The sequence below is a fragment of the Dasypus novemcinctus genome, chromosome 10 (genome assembly GCF_030445035.2).
Source record: "Dasypus novemcinctus isolate mDasNov1 chromosome 10, mDasNov1.1.hap2, whole genome shotgun sequence".
In the NCBI taxonomy this organism is placed as follows: Eukaryota; Metazoa; Chordata; class Mammalia; order Cingulata; family Dasypodidae; genus Dasypus; species Dasypus novemcinctus.
The window spans coordinates 10,386,217-10,406,802 of NC_080682.1; the positions used below are offsets into that span (position 1 = coordinate 10,386,217).

At 61.8% G+C, this 20,586-nt stretch overlaps 1 protein-coding gene across 1 annotated transcript; it reads right to left on the minus strand.

Moving 5' to 3' along the window:
* Nucleotides 1-258: 258 nt before the first annotated feature.
* Nucleotides 259-14,301, minus strand: CCDC88B (coiled-coil domain containing 88B). Its single transcript, XM_058305237.2, has 27 exons — nucleotides 14,189-14,301; nucleotides 13,768-13,913; nucleotides 13,526-13,637; nucleotides 13,374-13,443; nucleotides 13,238-13,296; nucleotides 13,067-13,150; nucleotides 12,826-12,969; nucleotides 12,485-12,630; nucleotides 12,273-12,354; nucleotides 11,966-12,124; nucleotides 11,300-11,446; nucleotides 11,057-11,165; nucleotides 10,754-10,890; nucleotides 9,600-10,676; nucleotides 6,735-6,862; nucleotides 6,547-6,664; nucleotides 5,691-5,786; nucleotides 5,468-5,608; nucleotides 4,278-4,534; nucleotides 3,804-3,947; nucleotides 3,432-3,618; nucleotides 3,185-3,330; nucleotides 2,848-2,946; nucleotides 2,493-2,659; nucleotides 1,744-1,950; nucleotides 1,527-1,595; nucleotides 259-738 (listed from the first exon to the last, which is right to left on the minus strand). The coding sequence occupies exons 1-27, from the start codon at nucleotides 14,246-14,248 to the stop codon at nucleotides 683-685; spliced, it is 4,347 nt and encodes a 1,448-aa protein (XP_058161220.1). The 5' UTR covers nucleotides 14,249-14,301; the 3' UTR covers nucleotides 259-682.
* Between the last annotated feature and the right edge of the window lie 6,285 nt (nucleotides 14,302-20,586).

The following is a 20,586-nucleotide window of genomic DNA, read 5'->3' on the forward strand; positions in this document are numbered from 1 at the left end:
ATGGTGAAGAGGTGGACGGAGAGAAGAGGGTCCTGGGAGAGGGCTGGGGGCGTGGCCTCTGGGGCTTCTTGGCCCCACCCCCAATGCCCCCAGTGGCCACTCAGAATGCCATCCCCCTCACCCCCTGGGACACCCAGCCTCTGCCCCCCTCCCCCGAAGAAAGCCCTTTGCTGCCTGTCCTGCCCCTTGGGGGGACCCAGGCTGCCTGGCCCTGGCATGCCACGGTTCCCGGACACAGCCACAGGCGCAGCACACGGATCCGGGTGGCGTTTCCTGCTTTATTCTCGCGTCCCCCACATCCCAGCCGCAGCTCAGAGATGGGCCCAGGTCCCAGGCCCCAGGGAGTGGTCCTTAGCTTCCCCCCCGGTGCAGGTGGGGGGTGTCTCTTGCCCGCTCCTGCCAGTCTCTCTCCACGCGGGGGTCCCCCAGAGTCCGCCTCCTTAGCGGGGACCGCAGAGCAGAGTCCGAGCCCTGGCAAGGAACCGATCCCCTGGGCACGAGCTCATCCCAGTCCCAGGTCAGGGCCCCTGGGCGGGTCGTGGGGGGCCTGGGGGCCCAGGCCTCCTTGTCCAAGGCCTCCTCTCGGGTGTCCTGACTTCCCAAGGTCAAGGGCTGCCTGGGGCCCCCACCGAGGCTCCAGCGACGAGAGGCCCGCACTCCCCAGCTCCCCCGGCGCGCGATGTCAGTGACTGAGGGAAGGGGCGAGGGGGGGCTTCTCCGGTTCCCGAACCTCGTGATCTGGAGGGAAAGGCTCGGCTCAGGCCCACGGCACTCAGGACCCCCAGCGCTCGACCCCTGCCTCCCTCAGCCCCTCCGACCTCCTCCCCCAGGGCCCCCTCATCCGCTCCACCCGCATCCCCACCGGCCCGCCCTCCAACCCGCCGGCCTCCGCTGTTCTCTGCTATCTCCGGGACAGGCTCACTTCCAAGTCAGGGCTCCAGCGCCACCTCCTCTGGGAGGCCTACCTGCAGCGCCCTAATTAGAATGGCAGCCCGCCCCCCACACTCGAGACCCCTGTTCCTCTCTCTACTCCTTTCCCCAGAACATTGTCACCTCCACATATCCCAAGGCTGAGCCACAGGCCACACATGGCTACTGAACAATGGAATATGGGTCATCGGACCTAAGCTGCACTGTTAAGTAGCCCCTGGATTTTGAGTTAGTAGCAAGAAATAATGTAAAATATCTCGATAATTTGTACACTCACTACATGTTGAAATGGTAGCATTCCAGGCATATTGCGCTGGAAAAATGTTATTAAAATTAATTTTCCAATGAGGCTGCTAGAAAATTTAAAATTACACATGGCTCACATCCTACTTCTGTTGGGCACGCCGTTGTAGATGATTAAGTAATAATATTTGTGTGCCTATTATTTACTGTCTGCTTCTCCCTACTCCAGTGTTCCCTGCCGTGGCCCCAGCTGGCACAGGGCCTGGCACTCAGTCAAGGCCGGGTACCTATTCGTTGCATGAGCAAAGGGGTCTGCCGGGGCCCGCTCCCTGCCCTGGGCCCCGCCCACCCACCTTCTCCACTGGCATCTGCTGCGTGTTCAGCCAGGGTCTCGATGGAGCCGTCCCATTCCACGCCGGGTCCTGGCAGGGCAGAGGGGAGTGAGGCGGCCGCTGGGCCACAGGGACCAGGGCAGAGGCGAAGGGGACGGGGGGCAGCCCCTCCCCCAGGAGACGGTGGGGCCACAGGGAGCTGGGGGACGACCGGGGGTGGGGTCCCCTTGCCCCTCACCTTTGCTGTAGGAGCTGGGTGCTCCCAGGGGGCCTGGGCGGCGCTGGCGGAACCGCTGGCGGGGGGTGTCCCCGGGGCTGAACGACTCAGAGCTTCGCCCCACGGGGAACCGGGAGCTGAGTTTCCGCCGCTGCCCACCTGCCAGGGTCTCATCCCGCAGGGAAAGGGAGCTCCGGGCCCGGCGCATGGGTGCTGGTGAGGGGGGCCCTGCCAGAGGCACACACGCAGGAGGGGGTCAGAGAAGGGCAGGGAGGGGCTGGGGCCGAGTGGAGGGACCGGCAGGGGGAGGCCTCCCGGGGCGGGGGCTGCAGGTCCTCGGGGTGAGGGTGGAGGCGGGAGGCTGGGCCCTGCGCTGGCTGACGCTAACTCACTGAGCGACCTCGGGCAAGGTGCGTCCCCCCTCTGGGCCTCAGTTTCCTCCCCTGCTGCCTGGGATAAATGCCCTCCACTGAAGTCCCCTGCTGCTCTGAGGTCCTAGGTACCAGTGCAGATGGGGTAGGGCTGGGCAGGTGGGCAGTGCAAGGAGGCGCTGCCAAGAGGGCCCCTCAGGGGCCCAGGGCGGAGAGCCACTAGAAGCATCAGGACAGGTGGGGGCAGGCGGCAGGGAAGGCGAGGGGGGGGTGCTGGGTGTAGGGGGTACATGTGCTGGCCACATAGGAAGGGAGCAACCAGAGACGCCGGCGGGAGCCAGAGTGGGGCCGGGGGATGTGGGGGAGGGACCTTCCTGGTCACCTGGCCCCCAGACCCACCTGTCCCATCTGCCTCCCTGCCCTTGGGGAGCTCCGTCTCCGGGGGGTCCCCCAGGCTCTCGGTGCTGCCAGCCCCATCGGCCCCCAGGCGTGGCCCCCCGAGGGGGCCCCCTTCCCGCCGGGGCCGCATCAGCCTCTTCACCTTGTCTGCCAGCCAGCTGCCCTTCCTGGGGGCAAGAGGGCACAAGAGGTAGTAAAGACCGGGAGGACGGAGGGAGAGGAGGGCCGTGTGGGGGGTGGCAAAGGCCAGGGGAGCCCTCGCTGGGGGCCTGAACCTGAGCTGGGCAAGGGATGGGAGGGCAGGGCGGGGGGGCTCGGGGGACATCAGCCCAGTGGGGCGGGAGGGGCGGCTCACTTGGTCCGGGGCAGGGGCCCGGGCTCCAGCACGCGATACTGGTCCATGATCTTCTCCACCAGCTTCTGCTTCTCACGGCGCAGGACATTAAGCTGAGTCCTGGGGGAGGGGGAGGAGGAGGTGGGCACGAGGCCCGGGGGGCGCAGGGCAGGAGTGAGGCCCCAGGTTTCGGCAGGCAGGCGCTGGTACCAGCAGCCAGTGGTGACCGCACCGAAACGCTCCGTACGGGTTGATACATGGGAGCTGCCCCAGGCCTTTCCTTGGACCTCCCGGGGGGGGGGCTCCCCATGAACAGCCACAGGGGCCTCGGGGACCCGCCCGCCCCCAGCCTGCTCACAGGTACTCGCGCTGCTCGCGGTGCAGGTGGTCCCGGCTCTCCAGGCTGCGCTCCAGGAGCCCCCGGTTCTCCCGGCTCAGGGCCTGCACCTCGGCCAGCAGCTGCCGGTTCTCCTCCTCCTGGGCACTCCGCAGCTCCGTTAGCAGCTGGCAGGGGGCAGGACGGGGGCAGGGGATGTAACCCGGCCCGGGGCGGCCCAGGTCTGCCCTCCCCGTCGCCCTGGCCACCACCGCGCCCCACCGCGCACCTCGCACTGCGTGGTCAGCCGGCAGGCGCTCAGGTCCAGCTGCTGGTTGGACTCCCGCAGCCGCTGGCTCTGCGCCTCCAGCTGTGCCCGCTCCAGCTCTAGGCGTGCCAGCCGGCCCCGGAGCTCCCCACGTTCGCCCTGCAGCTCCCCTCGCTCCCGGGACACCTCCGCCAGCAGCATCTGAGCCCTGCGGAGGCCAGGCAGGCTGTGCTCCCAGGGACCCGCCCCGCCACCACCCCCGGCCCCCACGAGGGTCAGGGGAACCACCCGAGGCAGAAGAGGGAAAGCAGGACCCATCCACCACCAACCCACTTCACGGCCGGGACCCCTGAGGACCGGCTAAGTGAGGAGGGGCCACGCCCGGGCTGGTACCTGTCGTGCTCGCTCTGCAGCCTCCGCAGCTCCTCCTCCAGCCCCCGCTGCCGATGCCCATCCTGCAACAGGCGCTCACGCTCTGCCAGCAAGGCCATCTCCTGCGCCTCCACGTTGGCCCGCTGGGCCTGCAGCTGCTCATGCCTGAGACGGGCAAGAGGCTGAGAGGGCTGCAGGGACCCTGGGCCAAGGGAAGCGGCTGCTGCACCATGTGCAAGTGGAGGCCTGCTGTCTCCTGAGCACTGGCCCCCACCAAGCAAAGCCACAGGGCAGAATCCCACACCTGGCACCCCCACGCAGGAGGTGGGCCCCAGGGTGAGCCCGCCCTCCAGTCCAGCAGAGCTGGGTGTGCCTCTTCTCCAAGCAGCAGGGGGCGACTGTTTTCCAGGTGCCATCAGACCTGCAGAGTGAGCCCCAGCCCCCAGGTGAGGGAAAGGGCAGCGGTGGGGAGCCGGGTGCTTGGGGGAGACTCACCGGCCCTGCAGCTCCCGGTGGGCCAGCTCTAGCGCCCGCATGTTGGCCTTGAGGTCACGGTGCCGCCCCAGCAGCCCCTCGAGCTCGGCCTCCTGCCGCCGCTGCAGCTGCGCCAGGGCTTCGTGGTCCCGCAGCAGGGCCTGCTGCTGCCCGCGGGTCTCCTCCTGGGCTTTGCGGGCGGCGAACACTTCCTCCTCCAGCACTCCCAGCTTCCTGTGCAGCTCCTGGCCCTGCATCTCCAGCATGGCCTTCTCGGCCTAGGGCAAAAGAGGGAGGCATGGACCACCGGGGTGGAATTCCAGGCGGGCAAGGGACAGGGGCAAGGAGCAGAGAGCTGCGGGGGAGGCGAGGGCTGTGGTAGGAGCAGCAGGGAGCTGGAGGCAGGGCAGAGGCAAATGAGCTGGAGACCGGTGGTCCCAGAGGCCAGTGCTAGTGCCAGGCCTTAGCGGGGAGGGCAAGAGGCAAAAAGCAGGGATGGGACAGATGAGATTGGGGTTAGACGGCGAGTAAGGACTATTGGCGGCTACGGAAGGGGGTCTGAGATGGGACAAAAATAGGTGCAAAGAATGAAAAATTTTAAATAGGGGAAGTGGATTTGGCTCAACTGATAGAGGGTCCACCTACCACATGGGAGGTCCAGGGTTTGATACCCAGGGCCTCCTGACCCGTGTGGTGAGCTGGCCCATGCACAGCGCTGATGTGTGCAAGGAGTGCCATGCCATGTTGGGGTGTCCCCCGCATAGGGGAGCCCCACATGCAAGGAATGCGCCCGGTAAGGAAAGCGAAAGAAAATGCAACCTGCCCAAGAATGGTGCCGCACACACGGAGAGCTGAAGCAGCAAGATGACGCAACAAAAAAGAGACACAGTTTCCCAGTGACGCTGACAAGAATTTTAAAATGGCTGCAGATACTGGCAGAAAAAGGGGGAGCAGGGAAGGAGGCCGGGACAGGGGAAGGTGCAGGTAGAAGTGGACAGCAGCAGGGAGAGGGGTTGCAGGATGGGATGGCTGGGGTCAGAGGGCAAAGTTAAATGTGACTAGAGGACAGAGGGAGGGGCTGCTGGCTGGGAGCTGAGGCAGGAAAGGGGCTCAACACTATAAAAAAAAAAAGGAGCAGGGGGCAGCAGTAAGTGGGCAGGGGGACAGGGCAGGAGGTGGGGCAGTGGAGAGGACACCTGGCCACCACCCACCTGCAGGCGGTTGCTGTACTCCTGCGCCTGCTGACTCTGCAGCAGCAGCTCCTGGGCGCGCCCCTGCAGGCCCCCCAGCTGCCCCTCCATCTGCTGCAGCTGCCCCTGCAGAGCCGCCTTCTCCGCCACCAGTGTTGCATTCTGCCAGGGAGGGCAGGGTTGGCGGTGGCCAGGAGGCTGGGGCCCCCCAAACACCCACTGCCCACCACGGCCAGGCACTCACACTGCGCTCCACCTCGATGAGCCGCCCACTCTGGCTCTCCAGGATCCCAGGCCCAGCATTCTCCTCGGGCCCCAGCCCCACGGGGCCCTGGCGCAGCTGCAAGGAGACGCCCCTGGAGGTCACGTGGGAGGGTGGTAGTGGTGGCAGCTAGGGGACCTAAGCCAGCAGACCCTTGCCCCTTCAGCAGCAGCTGAGGCTGCCTGCTCTCCTCCATCACATGCTCCTTCCTTGGATCCACAACCCCAAGCTCGGGTTCCTGCCCCCCCATGGAAGCCTCCACGCTGCTCTTCTCCTCTGCTCTCCATTCTGCAGAAGGCCAGGTTGTGTCTTCTGCATACAAAACTCTCTCCATCCTACATTTCCTGTGGGCCCCAGGAAATCTTCCCAGAGAGACCCCATAGAAAGAGGCGCACTGGGTGCCCCCCAGCCCCTGCACGGCCCCATCGCTGCACCTTTCTTCTTGCCTTTATCCCAAGCCAGGTCAGAGGAGGCCTGGCTTTGGGCTTCTGCAGAGCAGGTGCTCAATAAACAATTACTGACTTCTTAAACAGTAACTGAGCTCAGTAGGAAGTGGTGGGGCCTGAGCAAGAGAAGCATAGCCATCATGTCACAGCAGAGCCGATTGACAAAGGAGGGACTCGGGAGGACCGCATGGCCTGGGCAGAGTCAGGCCTCGGCGCCCTGACTCCCCGCCCAGGGCTCCCTCCCTCGGGGGTGGGCCAGAGCGATGGGCCAACCCTAGCGGGGATTGGCCTGGAGGGCGGTGAGCACACACAGCCCTGATGTCTGTGGCTGGTGGGCTGCAGGGAGGGGTGGGAGGCAGCCCGGCTCCCAGGGCCAGGCGGGGGCGCCTCACCTGCAGCAGCTCCTTCTCCAGCTGCTGGGCCCTGGCCTTGAGTTCAGCCAGCGCCTCCTCCTTGGAGGTCGCCGCCACCTGCAGCTCAGTTTCCAGCCTCTGCTCCAGGCTCCGATACCTGCCAGGAGATGCTTTCACAGCCCACCCGGCCCCCTGGGCCCGGCCTGCCCCTCGGGCGCCCTCCGCACCTCTCGTGCTGGCTCTCCCGCTCCAGCTGCCATTCCTGGCGCTCCAGAGCCGCCTGCTCCAGTTCACGCTGCAGAGACTCCAGCCGGGACCCCAGCTCCTGGCTCCGCACCACGGCCTTGTCTAGCTCCTGGGGACAGGCAGGGCAGGCTCAGACCTCGAGGGACAGACCCCGGCGGCAGAGAGTGGGGAGAGCCGGCTTCCAGGGCTCTACCACCCAGGCGAAGGCCTTTCACGCTTTGGGCCTCTACTCCCCCATCTGTAAAATGGGTGTGCACGAGCTGGGGGTGGCAGGCCCCTTAGGGGGGTGGGGGAGGCCCCTGGGTGTCCTCACTTCTCGGAGCCTGCGCTTCCGCATGTACACGCTGAGAGGGGGGGCGCGGTGGGCGCGCTCTCCTGGCCGCAGAGCCACACCGGCCGTATGAGGCCATGAGGGCCGAGGGGAGGCGGCGGGGGGGACCTCGGCCACAGGGACAGGAACTTGGGGGCCGCCAGGCCTAACCACCGTGGGGCCCGGGCCGGGGAGGGCCTGGCGGCCAGCGGCAGTTGGGCCACACCATTGCGGAAGGGGGCGGGAGGCCTACTCAGCCCGAGGGCCTGCGAGGGAGCCGGGCCAGACCATTCCGAGGCGCGGGGGCCCTGACGGGAGGAAACCGCAGCAAGGGCGGCCTCTGACCCGCCGCCGGCCATGTCCTGCCCCTGGCAGCCAAGGCCGCCAGCCTCTGCCACGGACGAGGATCCTGGGGACTTAATAACCACGCCGGGCCTCGCCCCTGGGGCGCTGCCCTTCCCAGCAGCCTCACCCGCTGCCTCCTCTGGAAAACTACAAGTCCCATGAGCCCTTGCTGCTCAGCACCCGAGCCCAGGGGCTGGCCCGGAGGGTGGTTCGAATGGGGCCTGCAGGGGGAGAAGACTGGAACCCCGGGCCCTGCCCACAACCCTCACCAGCCCCCCATCTATTGTACCCCCCACCCTCTGCGAGGCTACCACCTCTACACCACACCTCCTTATAACCAGGAACAGAGACCAGGAAATCTCACCAATTCCCCCTTTGTCCCCAGCCTCTTCCACCCTGTCCGTCCTCAGGGCTGGCTCCTCCAGTCCGCCACCCTGCCCTCACCATCATTGCCCTACTGCCAGCCCCATCCTCCCCGGCTCCACGGATTAAGGCTCTTCTAGGTCACGGGCACTGTCCCAAGCTGCACCAGCTCACAGTACCTGTACAGCAGGTACTGTTTTCATTCCAGTGACGAAACTGAGACTCAAAGAGGTGAAGTAACTCGCCCCAAGCCACACGGCTGATAAGCAGAGGATCTGGGTGTGACTCATCTCAATCACACCCAACCTCTCAGCTTCACCCTCTCCCCAGACCTTCCCCACCCCTGGGCCTGCTCTGCCCAAAGCCTAATCCCAAGTCCACCCAACAGCTGCGCTCTTGGTCTCCTGCCCTCCCTGGAGCACCTGAGCAAATTACCCTTCCTCTCTCGTCTCAGTGTCCCCACTTGTCAAGGATGAACCTGGAAGCACCCCGCTCAGGATGGGCGGTTGGACTGCTCGCCCCACGGCACACTCGCACCCCAGCACGGGTCCCCTGGGGCGGCAACGCTCTTCCCGCTGCCTCCCCCCACTTCCGCTGATGCACCTCTCAACACGCAGACCTGACCGCTTTGCTCCTTTCAACCCCTCCAGGAGCTCCCATTTCCCTCCCAAGAGCGCCCCATCTCCATCCTTAGCCGGCCACTCTGGGCCCTGCCTAAGTAGGAACCCTACTCAGTTCTCAGCCTCACCTTTCTCCCTCCCTACCTCACAGTCCACATGACTCACTCCCACCCCTCCACATTCCTACCCCATTGCCTCCTGGAAGAGACAGAGGCTTCCTCCTCCAGGAAGTCTTGCTTGCTATGCCCCAGTCTAAGTGAGTGTGCCTCCTGGGTGTCCATGGTTCCCTGGACCCCACCCGGGACAAGAGACCCAGGCCTGTCTCCACTCTGGACTGTGAGCACCTCCTTGAGAGCAGGGAGCCTGGTACAGAGCCTGGCACCCAGGAGATGCCCATAAACGTGCTCGAGTGAATGACGGTGCTTCTCGTCCCTCCCCCAACCTGGCCCCAGCCAGTGCCCCGCCCCCCATCACTGCCTCCTGATGGTCTCCAGACGTCCCCGTCCACCAGGGCAATGCCCCTCAAACTCTTCCCCTGCAAGTCTGCCCACACACCCTTCCATGCTCACCAGCCTGGAAGGAGTCCTAACACCTTCAAAGTCACCACAACTCTCCTCTCCAGCCCCAGCCCCCACTCTTGCCGGGCCTCTTTATCGCCTTCAAGTTTCTGCACACACTGTTCCCTTTGCATGAAATGCCCTTCCCACCTAGTGACATTCCACCTAGTGACACCGGGGCATCGCCTCCCCGTCCCACTGCTCCCCCAGCGCTGTGCTTTCATAAGGTTTCTTAAGCACTTTTGACATGTCTTTGCCTGGCAAGGAACCAGGCTCTTTACACCATTATCTCCCCAGTCTTCCGGAAGACCCCTGGGGTGGGGGGAGCACCATGAATAGTCCCCCATTTTACAGAAAGACAAATCAAGGCTAGGGTAGTGCACACAGCCCTTGGACAGCGAGCCAGGATTTACTCCAGGGTTCACACTCTTTTCCCTCCTCACGGCCCAAAACACCTGGCTTCAGAGGTGGGGGACACCTGCTCTGTGTCCCAGGCCAGGCAAGCACCTGGAGGGCAGAGGTGGACTTGGCCTTGCCATCCCGGTCCCAGGCTGGTGCTGGGCAATTCAGTGGCTCCTGATGGAATTAACAGCCCCAAGCGCCCAGCAACTGAACCCCACCTCCTGAGTGCCACGGGGAGCCCCGACCTACCTCCCGGAGGGCCTGCTTCTCCCGGCGCTCCCTCTCGGCCTCCTCCGAATGCTGACGGCGCTCGCTCTCCAGCACCTGCAGCTGCTCCTCGGCCGCCTCGGCCTGGGCCCGCAGCCTGGGCCCCTCGCGTTCCCACTGCCTCCGCTCGCGGCCCGCTGCCGCCAGCGCCTCCACCAGGGCCTCCCGCTCCCGCGCTGCAGCCTCCAGCTCCCGGCTGGCTGCCTCCACGGCCTCGCGGAGCCGGGCCTGCTCTCCGGCCCGGGCCTCCGCCGCCTGGTGGGCCTCGGCCTCTGCCCTCCGTGCACAAGCCAGCTCCTCGGAGAGGCGGGCGGCCTCCGTGCCTCGGGCCTCCAGCCTCCAGGCCTGGGCCTCCAGCTCAGCTCGCAAGGCCTCGGCCCCTCTCCTCAGCTGCGCCACCTCCTCCCTCAGGGTCTCCTGCTCTGGGGCCCCACTAACCAGGATCTCCCCTGGGATCAGTCCCTCCTGGGCCTGGGTTCCAGAAGCCTCGGCAGCCCCCTGCTGTGGTTTTTGCTGGGCTGGTTCCCCGACGGTCCCCTCCAGCCTCAGTTCATGCCCGCGGGCTTCTGTCTGCCCCTGGGACAGGTCCAGCCCCTGGCCCAGCGTCTCCTCCTCCCCCAACATGAGCTCAGGGCCCTCCAGTTTCAGCTCCCAGACCACAGTTTCAGCGCCCGCTGGGGGAGACACGCTCTCTCCAGTCTCTCCTCCCCGCAGTAGCTGGGCTGGAATTTTGATCTCTGGACTCCGAGGTGGGGCCAGAGCAGAGGCCATGGTGTGGAGGGGGTCTCCGTGGCCAGGCTTCTCCAGGGACTTCCCTGTCTCCACAGCCAGACCTGACACCTGGGAGGTCACACCTGAGGTCTGGGGATCCCTGGCAGTCACCTGTGCGTCTGAATCAGGCGCCTGGTGGGCTGAATCCGATGCCTGGGGAGCCAAGTCCAAGGCCGGGGGGCCTCCATCCTCCACCTGGGGGGCCTGGCTGCCATGATCTGAGGCCGGGGGAGGTCCGTCCAGCTCTGGAACCGTGGCGCTCTCGCTCTGCTCCTCCAGCAGAGGGTGCTGAGAGCACACAAGAGGCTGTCAGGCCCCCGGAAGGAGGCGGGGAAGGACCTGCTAGGATGGGGGAGAGGACTCACCTGGCAAACCTGCTGCCCCTGCAGCACCTGCAGCAGGTTTCGCAGCTCCAGATTCTCCCGCTCCAGGGTCCTCAGCCGCCCAGCCTCTGCCTCCCTCACCTCGTCCTGCAGCGAGGGGGCTGCTCCTGACAGAGGTGCTGGAGGGGGTGAGAATGAGCTCAGCCCCTCCGCATTCCCTGGCTCCTCAGAGACACCCCACACAGGCCTGGGGGCAGGGGTGCAGCCAGAAGCCCTTCCCACCACTGCCCCAGGAACACACCCGCAGCTCCCACTCCCAGCCTCCTCCTCTGGGGCCCCACCCACCCTCCCTGGGCGAGGTCAGAGGTGGCTCCAAGCTCCGCTGAAGCTCCAGCTCCAGCTCCACGTTCTCCTCCGCCAGCTGGTCCACCTGATGCCTCAAGGAGTCCAGCTCCTGGGGGGTGAGGGGCAGGGTCAGATGGGCCAGGCCAAGTGTGTGGGTTTGAGGGTTGCTAGGGCCGCCAGGCGGTCACTGGGGTCACCACAGGTCACAGGTCGACCCAGCTGGGGTCACTCTGGCCACCTCACCGCGTGGGCCTCGCCCAGCCGGGTCCGCAGAAGCAGGTTCTCACGCTGGGTCTCGTGCAGCCGAGCACCTCGCTCGCGGGCCGCCTCCAGCTGCTCCTCCAGCAGCGCCTTCGAGGCCTGCAGAGTCCCCGAGAGCACGCGCTCCTCCTGGCACGAGAGCAGAGAGAACCAGGGGATCGGTGCAGCCTGCGCGTCTCCAGCACCCGGGCGACCCAAACCCCTTCCCCTGGGCCAGACACGACCCTGCCTCCTCTCCCACATCGGACTCCTTGGTGGCTTCCCCAGGCCCCGCCTTTCCCCTCTCCATCCAGGGTCTCTCCAGGTACCCGCTCCCTAGCATCTGGCCCCGCCCTGCCCCAACTAAGCCACGCCCCTTCTCCCCGGGAACCGCCTTCCGAGGCCCCAACCCTCTAGACCCTATTTGTCCTCGCCATCAGTCCCCACTCCCTAGAGACACCACATCCTTGCATTTGTCCCCATCCATTTCTCCAAGCCGTGACTTTTCTCTCCGTAAGGCCCGGCTGTCTCTTCTCTATACCGGATCTCGCTCCTTCTCCTGGCCCGCCCCCTCCCCTGCAAGCCCCTCACCTCCTAGCAAGCCCCGCCCTCCCTGCAGGCCCCGCCCCTGCCTGCAAGCCCCGCCCCTGCCTGCAGGCCCCGCCTCACCTCCAGCTGGCCCTGGCAGGTCTCCGCCGCCTGCAGCCGCTCCCTGCAGCGCCGCAGCTCTTCTTGCAGTCGGGGCAGGCGGGCCGCGCGCTCCCGCAGCGCCTCCGCCTCCTCGCGGTACAGCTCGGCGCGCTTGGCCTGTCCGGACAGGGCCTGGGTCTGGGGCAGACGGCGCGGAGCTGGGAACGGCCGGCCGCCGGCCAGGGGGGTCGGGGACGCGAAGTCGCGGGGTTGGGGTCGGCGGGGCGCCGGGAGGAGAGGCGGGTGGAGCGTTGGCGTGCGGCGGCGAGGGAGCGGTTGCGCGCACCTCCTGGCGGAGCCTTCGAATCTCGGCCTCCAAGCCCTGCATCTCCGCCTGCGAGTCCAGCAGCACCTCGGCCTTCTCCTCCCTGGAGCGAAGGGGCACGGGAGCTGGAGCGGAAGTGGGGCCCCGCAGCCCCGAGCCCGTCCCAGGCCCGATCCCGCCGGTGCCCACCCGAGCCCGCCCGATGCGCCCGGCTCCGGGCCGCCCGCACTCACAGCTCCTGCCGCAGGCGCCGCAGCTGGGCCTTGGCATTGGCCAGCTGCAGCGCCAGGTGGTGCGAGGGGCCTTCCGGGGGAGCTCGAGCCGGGGCCTCGGGCGGGAGAGTGACCGGCTCCCGCTCCAGCAGCAGTTCGCCCAGCCGCTGTGGGTGATCAGGGGTCCCAGGTCAGCAGTGAGCCGCCCCGTGCCCCGCACACCTGCTCCCCGCCACCACTGGCTGTGACAGCCCGCCTGGCTCCAGACCCGACCCCACATCTGGGCCCCAAACCCTCATCTCCCCCATCCCCACTGCCTTTCTGGGTCCTCCATGCGCCCCACCCCCACCCCAGCCCCCTACCTGGGCACCCAGGTCCCGCTCCCGTGCCAGCCTCGCCAGTGACCCTATCAGGCTCCGGGACAGCATCTCCAGCTCCGGAGGCGCCAACTCTCCAGGCTCCGGCCCTGCCAGCGCCAACACCACACCTGCCCCGGGCTGGGTCACCTGGGGGCGCAGGACAGTAGTTCAGCGAGGAAGGGGCGGGGGTCAGTGGTGTACCCCCAGCAGGGCCAGTCCCGGGCCCCTCGGCCTGCCCCTGTACCTCCTGGATGGCAGCGGCCAGCTCACTCTGGACCTCGAGGCTGAGGCCCTGGATGTGCCTGATGAAGAGTTCCCGGTGCTCGCACTGCGGAGAGCCAGAAGAGGCGCGGCTGGGGCGGGAGCCCCCGCACCACCACCCTCCTGCCTCGCCCTCCTCCCGCCCTCCGCTCACCTGCACCGACGCCCCCAGCATCAGCCGCAGGGTGCCGTCCAGCTCCTCCACCGCCTCCTCTGCGGGGCACAAGCCACAAGGGGTTAGCAGCTGGGGGAGCGGTGGGTCGGGGCAGAAGGGGTGGTAGGGAGAGCACCTGAGAGGGGGTCGGACCCCAGCATCTGGAGGTCGGGGGGTGACGACAGGATAAGCAGCTGCAGCTCCTCCTGGGGGCGAAGAGGGTCGAAGCTATGCGTGGGGCCTGCCCGCAGGGGGCTCCCTCCCCCAGCCTTGCCCCGCACCCCTCACCTGGTAGAAGCCCCTCAGCCGGCCCCACAGGTGGCTCCGGTTCCGCACCCGCCGGGCCGCGGGCCCTTCGTGGCCCCTGACCATCCGCGGCCCGCCTCGGGAACTGGGGGCACTGTGGGCACAGGGGGCAATGGGGGGGAGCGGAGATGGAGACCCGCCTCCCCACAACCAAGCCCCACCCGCTGCCCCTCAGCCTCCCCCCAGCCTGTCCCCAGCCCTCCCCACCCCCCCGCACCCCTTACATGATTCCCAGCACCCGGAGGAGCAGGGCCCCGTCGCTGAGTCGCAGGAACCTCTTCTGGGTGCTCAGGCTCCCTTCCTCCTCCTCTTCCTCCTCCTCCTCCTCGGGCTCCTCTGACTCCCCCACCAGCCCCGCCAGCCCCAGTGCCTGTGGGGAGCCAAGAGGGGTCAGCCGGACACCCCCCAAGCCGTGACTCCTGAACCCCAATGACCTGCCCCCGTGAGCCCGCCCCACCCCTCCTCTCCAGTTCCCTGAATGCCTCCGGTCCCCAGTGGGGACCCCCTTCCTTCCCTGCAGCCCCCTGGGCTTCCCCACACCCCACATCTGAGCCTCCCCACCGGCTCTGCCCCCCCCCCACCCCACTTCCAGCCTCTCTGCTGCTCACTTCCCCTCCGCAGCCCCCTCCCACCTGCCCGCCTCACCCAGGTGGCCAGGCTCCCGCTCAGGAAGTCTCTGAGTCTGGGCCCCTCGCCCCCCTCCATGCCGGGGTCAGGGTGTCGGTCCCGCTGAGGCAGCTACACCTGCCCTGGGAGGAAGAGGAAGTCCCCGAGTGGGGGATCCCAGGCCCGGCCACAGACACCCTGTGCAGCTTCCTCCTTCCGGGGAAGGGCGGGCAGGCCTCTGCACCCCAAGAGTCCTGTCTCGGCCCCCTCCTCCCCACCCCAGCCTACTCTGCCCACCCAGACCCCCCACTCCTCACCCCGGTGGGGGGCAGGCCGGGTCTCTGGGCAGAGCTGGCCCCGAGGTCGGCTGCAGGGCCGGTCAGAGCCCCCTGGGGCCAAGCCTGTAGCTCTCCAGGCTGGAAGTGCAGGTGGGTGAGTCCTTAACCTCTCAGCCACGTGTTCCCAACCGAAACGGAGTAGGAGACCTCAGCTCCACACCCTCAGGGCCTCTGGAGGGGGCCTGGGCCTTGCAAGGTGAGTCTGGGTCCCCACCCCACCTCTGCTGTGCCTCCAGCCCTTCCCCGTAGATGTTTCTCAAACTTCTCTAACCCCGCCCCCAACCTGAGGCCTCCTTCAGATCCCCCAGAAAACTTCCTCAGAACCCCAGCCCGGCGTGAGCATCCCTCCCAGACCCCCTCCCGCCCCCTCTACACACATTGTCCCGAGTGTCCAGTCCGGCCTGGCCGGTCTTGGTTTCACGTCTGAACAAAGAATGGATTGGACTCCAGCCTCTGGGGGAAGCAGTGTGGCCGAGCTCCCAGCTCCCTCCTGCTCTCCACGGGCCTCTCAGAGATCGATTCTTCCACGCGCTGTGCTGGGTGCTGGGATAAAGTAAAAAGCCACACTGCAGAGGCAGCTGCGGAAACACGTGCACAAAATGTAATGTTCTGGTGGCACTGAAGGCTGTCAGCGGGGAGGGGTTTTAACCTTGGCGGGATGGCCCGGGAAAGCCGGGAGGCGCAGCGTCGAGCTAAGATGGGAGCGGGGAGGATGGGGTGGTGGTCTAGGCAGTGGGAACAGCGCGTGCGAGACTCTGTGGCAGCTGGCAGCGTGGCCAGCAAAAAGTTCAAAATTGTTTGGGTTTTAACCTTTCCAGGCCACTTTGATTTTCACGTTTAACTTCTGAAGTCAGGATACATCACACAGTGGCGTTGGGTTGCCTGGCTGCAGACTACATAGTGTCATTACCTGCTAAGCCCTAACATCAAAGCTCGGCAGAAGGGGTGTCGGAGGCCTGGAGGAAAGTCCCAGAGGCAAGAGCAGAACATTCTTAACCTGTGACCCAAACAGTGGGAGCCCCCAGGGAAGCTGGAACCAGATTGCTGGCGACACTCCCAAAGCCGGAGCCAGCCAGCGCCCACCCCACCAGCTCCCAGTTGTACCTTTCTGTGGATTGCCTTCAGGAGCGCTGCTCTCACTCGCACTCTACGGCTCCAAGGAGAAGGTGGCAGGAAAAAACACTCAAATCTCATCTCTAGGGAAAAGTGATCACTGATCCAAAGGCAAAGGAGTTTTCAGAACTCCAAATCCAGTTTATTTTGTTTATATTTTCCTTTTTAGGTTCACAGGACTTTAGATGACAAAAATCCCCGTCTAAGTCAAACAGAGCTCTTTCCGGAAGTATAAAATAAAAATTCTGTGATGAAAGAGCCTTGGGACATAAAAAACTGGCAGTATTCTTTTTCCCCTTAGTGGCATCTTTTACAACCTATGACATCTTAGATTTCATTAAATACGGGCTAATAATAATTAACAGTCATAGCTAACATAGGCTTAGCATGAGAAGGGCCTGGTTATAAGACCTTACATTTATCAGCTTGTTTACCCTGGACTCATCTATGAGATAAGGACTACAGATAATCTCCATTTTATAGGGGAGGAAACTGAGGCTCAGAGAACCCTCCCAGGATTCATCTGGGAATCCTAAGTGCTCATTGGAGGGTCCCAGGTATGGTTCTTATCTTTAGTATTAATAATATCAAGGGCTCATCCAGCTTCGACTCTCCCAAGGATTCTGGCCCCGGAATTCCTCTGGAGCACCTGCTCTGTTCTGGCCCCAGCAGGCCCCTCACAGTTAGCCCCATGGGATGGTGGGGCATCACCGCCCGGCTGTTCCTGCCCCTGCCTTGCTCAACATCTGAGTCATGTCCTCCGGCCCGGAGGCAGGGGCCGTGTCCCCGATTGCTCTCACTTCTGTCCCTGCGGACAAGCCTGGCTGCACCTCGCTCTGTTCTGACTCGCTCTGCTAAGGGAGGCTGCAGAGGGCGGAAGGAACCAGAGGAGGGGGCTCCCTCAGCAGCTGACCATGAGATCCTGAAATTTCCAGGTTCAGTTAGGTGCTGAGGGTGTTTGTTAGAAAGCAGCAGGCTAGCAGGGATCCTCTGCCTTCAGCTACATCTCTCCTTTAAAAAAAGTTCTTTTTCAGATACATGCACATGATCAAAAATGTAGAGAGTACAAGAGGATATAGAGAAAACAAACATTAACCCCCTTATCACTCCCAAACCCCAGCCTCCCAGTCCCTCTGCCCAGAGGCTTCCACTGTCACGTTTCCTTGTGTCCCTCATGAGCTGCAGCTGCACATGTCAGTTGGTGACCCATGGTAGCACACCACGCACACACCGTGCACCTTCCTTGCTCCACTTTGCCCCATATTTTGCAATCTGCTTCATTTCTGTACAGAGCCGTTGGCCTTGACCTTCCTAATAGTTGCACGTATTCCATCAGATTGCTATCCCATCATCTCTTAACCAGTCTCTTATGGACAAATATTTTAGATATTGGCATATGTTGCTGTTGCTACAGTGCCATAATGAAGCAGGCTAGTGAGATAGGGAATCAATAGACGGATCTGGAACCTGGCAAGAAGCCCACGTGGACATCAGCAACCCAGAGATGGCTGCTGGAAGACCCTCCGCCAGAATCTGCCACCCAGAAGAAGACTTCCTCCGGAACCACGAGTGGCCCCAGATACTCCCCCAAGGACTTTGTCACTGGGCCCTCCTGGGAGATTGATGGGGGAAATAAGCAATCAAAGTGGTGAACAGCTGGAACTCCTCCCCTGTCATTAGCAAAGAGGTGAAATAATTAGTAGTTTAAAAAGCAGTGCCGCCCCGGACTTCTCTTGTGCTCTCTTGCCTCTGGACCTGGGCTCCAGCTGCTTCTCCCCAGCTTGGATCACCACGCAAGTAAAACCTGGGCAGTTATAACCTATAATGAGGAATTGTAGCCTGTAAATCAGGCCACTTTGTCACTTCTCAACCCCTTCCCCTTTACCTGGGACCCCTGAGCTCCCATTTCTCATCCCTCCCTACCTGAATACATTACTGGCCTAACTCCCCCAACGTGCTCTTGAAATCCATTTCTCCAGCATAGTCAAAGAACCTAAACGAAATCCAGTAACATATTTGGCAAGCCAGGCAGGAGTTTATTGATGAGTGAAACTATGGCCTGCAGCTTGTTTAATGCATTTCTTTTGTTCTGTATTTTAAATGGGTTTGCCTATGAGCCCCCACAGAATGTGATCCCAGGAGGGCAGGGGCTGGGGCTCGGGAATTCTCCCGCATCTGCACCACACGCCTTGCCTTGTTAGATCTAACCCCAGCAGGAGGGCTGGGGCACAGGACAGGAGCTCACTGCTGCTCTTTCAAGCCCTTTTAGCAGTCCTCAGCTCTGCGCTCTGACCGGCGACCATTGCCTTCTCCTGCGCTCTCCCCAAGGGAGTGCACAGCAGTGATGGAGAACCAGAGGGCCAGGGCTTCCCAGGTCCACGCCTTTGCAAGGCGCTTTCCTATCTGACCACACCCAGCTACCTGGGGAATGAAGCAGGAAGGCTGTGGGCAGAGCCAAGATGGATGCTGTGGGACCTCCCTTCCCCAAGGCAGTCACAGGCCATGATACCCTTGCATAATTAACCTTTACCCATGTTTTACCTTCCTACTTCTTGCTACTGAATTTCTCTTTACAGGTTTGTGTTAGAATGATTTGGTCTGTTTTAAAAACTGTGAAAATGAAAAGTGCCTTTGTCTAGCAAGGAAGCTATTGCCTCAGGACCCAAAGCCTATTAACTAGAGCAGTTGATCATTAATCACTTAATGGGGGAAGTGGACATGGCTCAACTGATAGAGCGTCCATCTACCCTATGGAGGGTCCAGGGTCCGATCCCCAGGGCTTCCTGACCCGTGTGGTGAGCTGGCCCATGTGCAGTGCTGCTGTGCGCAAGGGTGCCATGCCACGCAGGGGTGTCCCCCACATAGGGGTGCCCCACGTGCAAGGAGTGCACCCCATAAGGAGAGCCACCCTGCGTGAAAAAAGCACAGCCCGCTCAGGAATGGCGCTGCACACACAGAGAGCTGACAAAACCAAAAGAGAGAGATTCCCGGTGCCACGGAGAATGCAAGAGGACACAGAAGAACACATGGCAAATGGACACAGAGAACAGACAATGGGGGGGAGGGGAGAGAAATAAATGAAAAATATATGTATTTTTGAATCACTTAATGGCCTTTTGCTGGGTGGTTTAACTGGGAGAATGAGACAATAGAGTCATGGAACTAAGACTGCCTCTAAAACTTCTGGAAGGATAGGAGAAAGAAGCACCATTCAGCTTGGCAGCTTCAGGTTGAAATCTAGTCAGCCCGTCTCCCAAGTCCAGGACTGCCCCCAGAATGCCTGGCGGCAGGGGCTGTATGATTCCCTGGCATGGTGGGAATCAGAGCAATCAAACATTTCCTGAGATTTAACTCAGGAACTTCTGTTTGGGTCCATCGGTCTCAGACCCTGGAAAGTACGGGTGCCAAGAACCATAGCAGGAAACTGAATGGCCTACATTCTTTGATCCCATCCATTCAGAGAGCAGCCATGTATCTCTTGGAACAAACATCTCAGGTGCTTTGATTTGGGGCCACTGCTCAGGCCTCCCACCAAGTCGACTTGGGCTCATTAATCTGATATCAGGAATCAGACACCCCCAAGACCTACCCACGAAGATGCTTGTGGGCCAGTTAAGCCCTGAAAAAAAAATTCTCAGGATGCTGAGACAGGGCTTCAGCTCCAAATTATGTGGAGTGGTGAATTTAGTCAGATTAGAACCCTGGGACACCAGAACGGTCGACTAAAGGGGGCTTCTTCATTCTCCCTAGAATAATGGGTGCAGTCTCGAGCCCACCAGCAAACTCCCCATAGGAGTCTCTTAGAAATCAGTAAATTCTGCCTACTGCTGGCACACATGGCCACAGTACAGTCAAGGGCAGCCTCTGTATAGAACTCTGAATTCCAGTTAAACCAGTGTAGAAAAAAGAAAACAGATAAATCTGAGGCCCAGAAACCTCATGTCATGTCTCCTTAAAGAAAGGAAATAAACCTCAAACTTCTCAGTTTAAACTCAATTGTGCCTATAAAAGTTGTGAATAGTGATCAAGATAAAGAAACCTCATGTGCCATCAATTAAGGTCAAAAAGTTCCTTGAAATACTAAAGGTATAAAATTCTCTCTTCTGTTTTAATCTGTGCTTAACTTTGTGTTCAATTTTGAAATCTGTGTTTAACTTTGTCAGTTGGCTTGTGCCTAGGAAATCAGATTTGGGGTTCACCTGTTACAAATTAAGTAATGGCGAAAGGTAACTTGAGAATGAGTCTTTGAGGGTCAATACTGACTTGCTAGTGGAGTTAATGTATAAATCACAAGTGAAATTAATTCAATTGCTAAAGAAGTAGAGAAACTTCACAAAGTTGTTACTAATAAAGTCCTTGTGGCTTAGTTAATAAAGGTACCCAATTCACCTTAAGGTAAAAACTTACTAGAAACTGTAAGTCGGAGTTAAAATTGCCTTTATATTATAAAATAGCGGAAGAACAATAACTAAAATTATAACTGGGTGGATTTAACCTGAACCTATCATTGTAAGTGTAAATTCTAAACTAACCTTACCTTCATTTATGGTCACTTCAAGCCTAGCCTCACCCCTTGCCTTTGCTCATGGTCATTTCACAACAGCTTCTGCCCCTATGACTCAGGGGAAAGCAAACTTGAGACATCCCTGTCTCCTGTCCTACTGGTATTAGTCACCCTGCTTTCTCCCATGGCTCCAAGTGTGGACTACATTGCTGCCTGGTGGAATTCTTCACCTCAGGGTTTAACGTCCACTCTCCCAGTCCCACAGAGGCTAGAGTCTTTTTATCTCCAAGGACTGGGAAGTGAAGGAGGCCTGATTCCTAAAAGTGGCAATTCATGAGAGGAACCAGGTTCCCTGAGGTTTCAATAGCCATAGTAAATATACATAGAATTAGTCTTGCTCACCCAAAGTCTGCTAAAGTCAATGGAAAATCTAAAGCTCTGAAGCAAAGGAAAATTGTATTAAAGCATTGGGGACATTTTGG

Excerpts from the sequence above, each read along its gene's own strand:
- CCDC88B (XM_058305237.2), bottom strand. The coding sequence starts at position 14,248 with ATGGAGGGGGGCGAGGGGCCCAGACTCAGAGACTTCCTGAGCGGGAGC. Across the intron at positions 10,891-11,056 it reads TCTGACCTCGCCCAGGGAGG|CACCTCTGTCAGGAGCAGCC; the intron begins GTGGGTGGGGCC and ends CACCCCCTCCAG. Across the intron at positions 10,677-10,753 it reads AGGGGCAGCAGGTTTGCCAG|CACCCTCTGCTGGAGGAGCA; the intron begins GTGAGTCCTCTC and ends GTGTGCTCTCAG.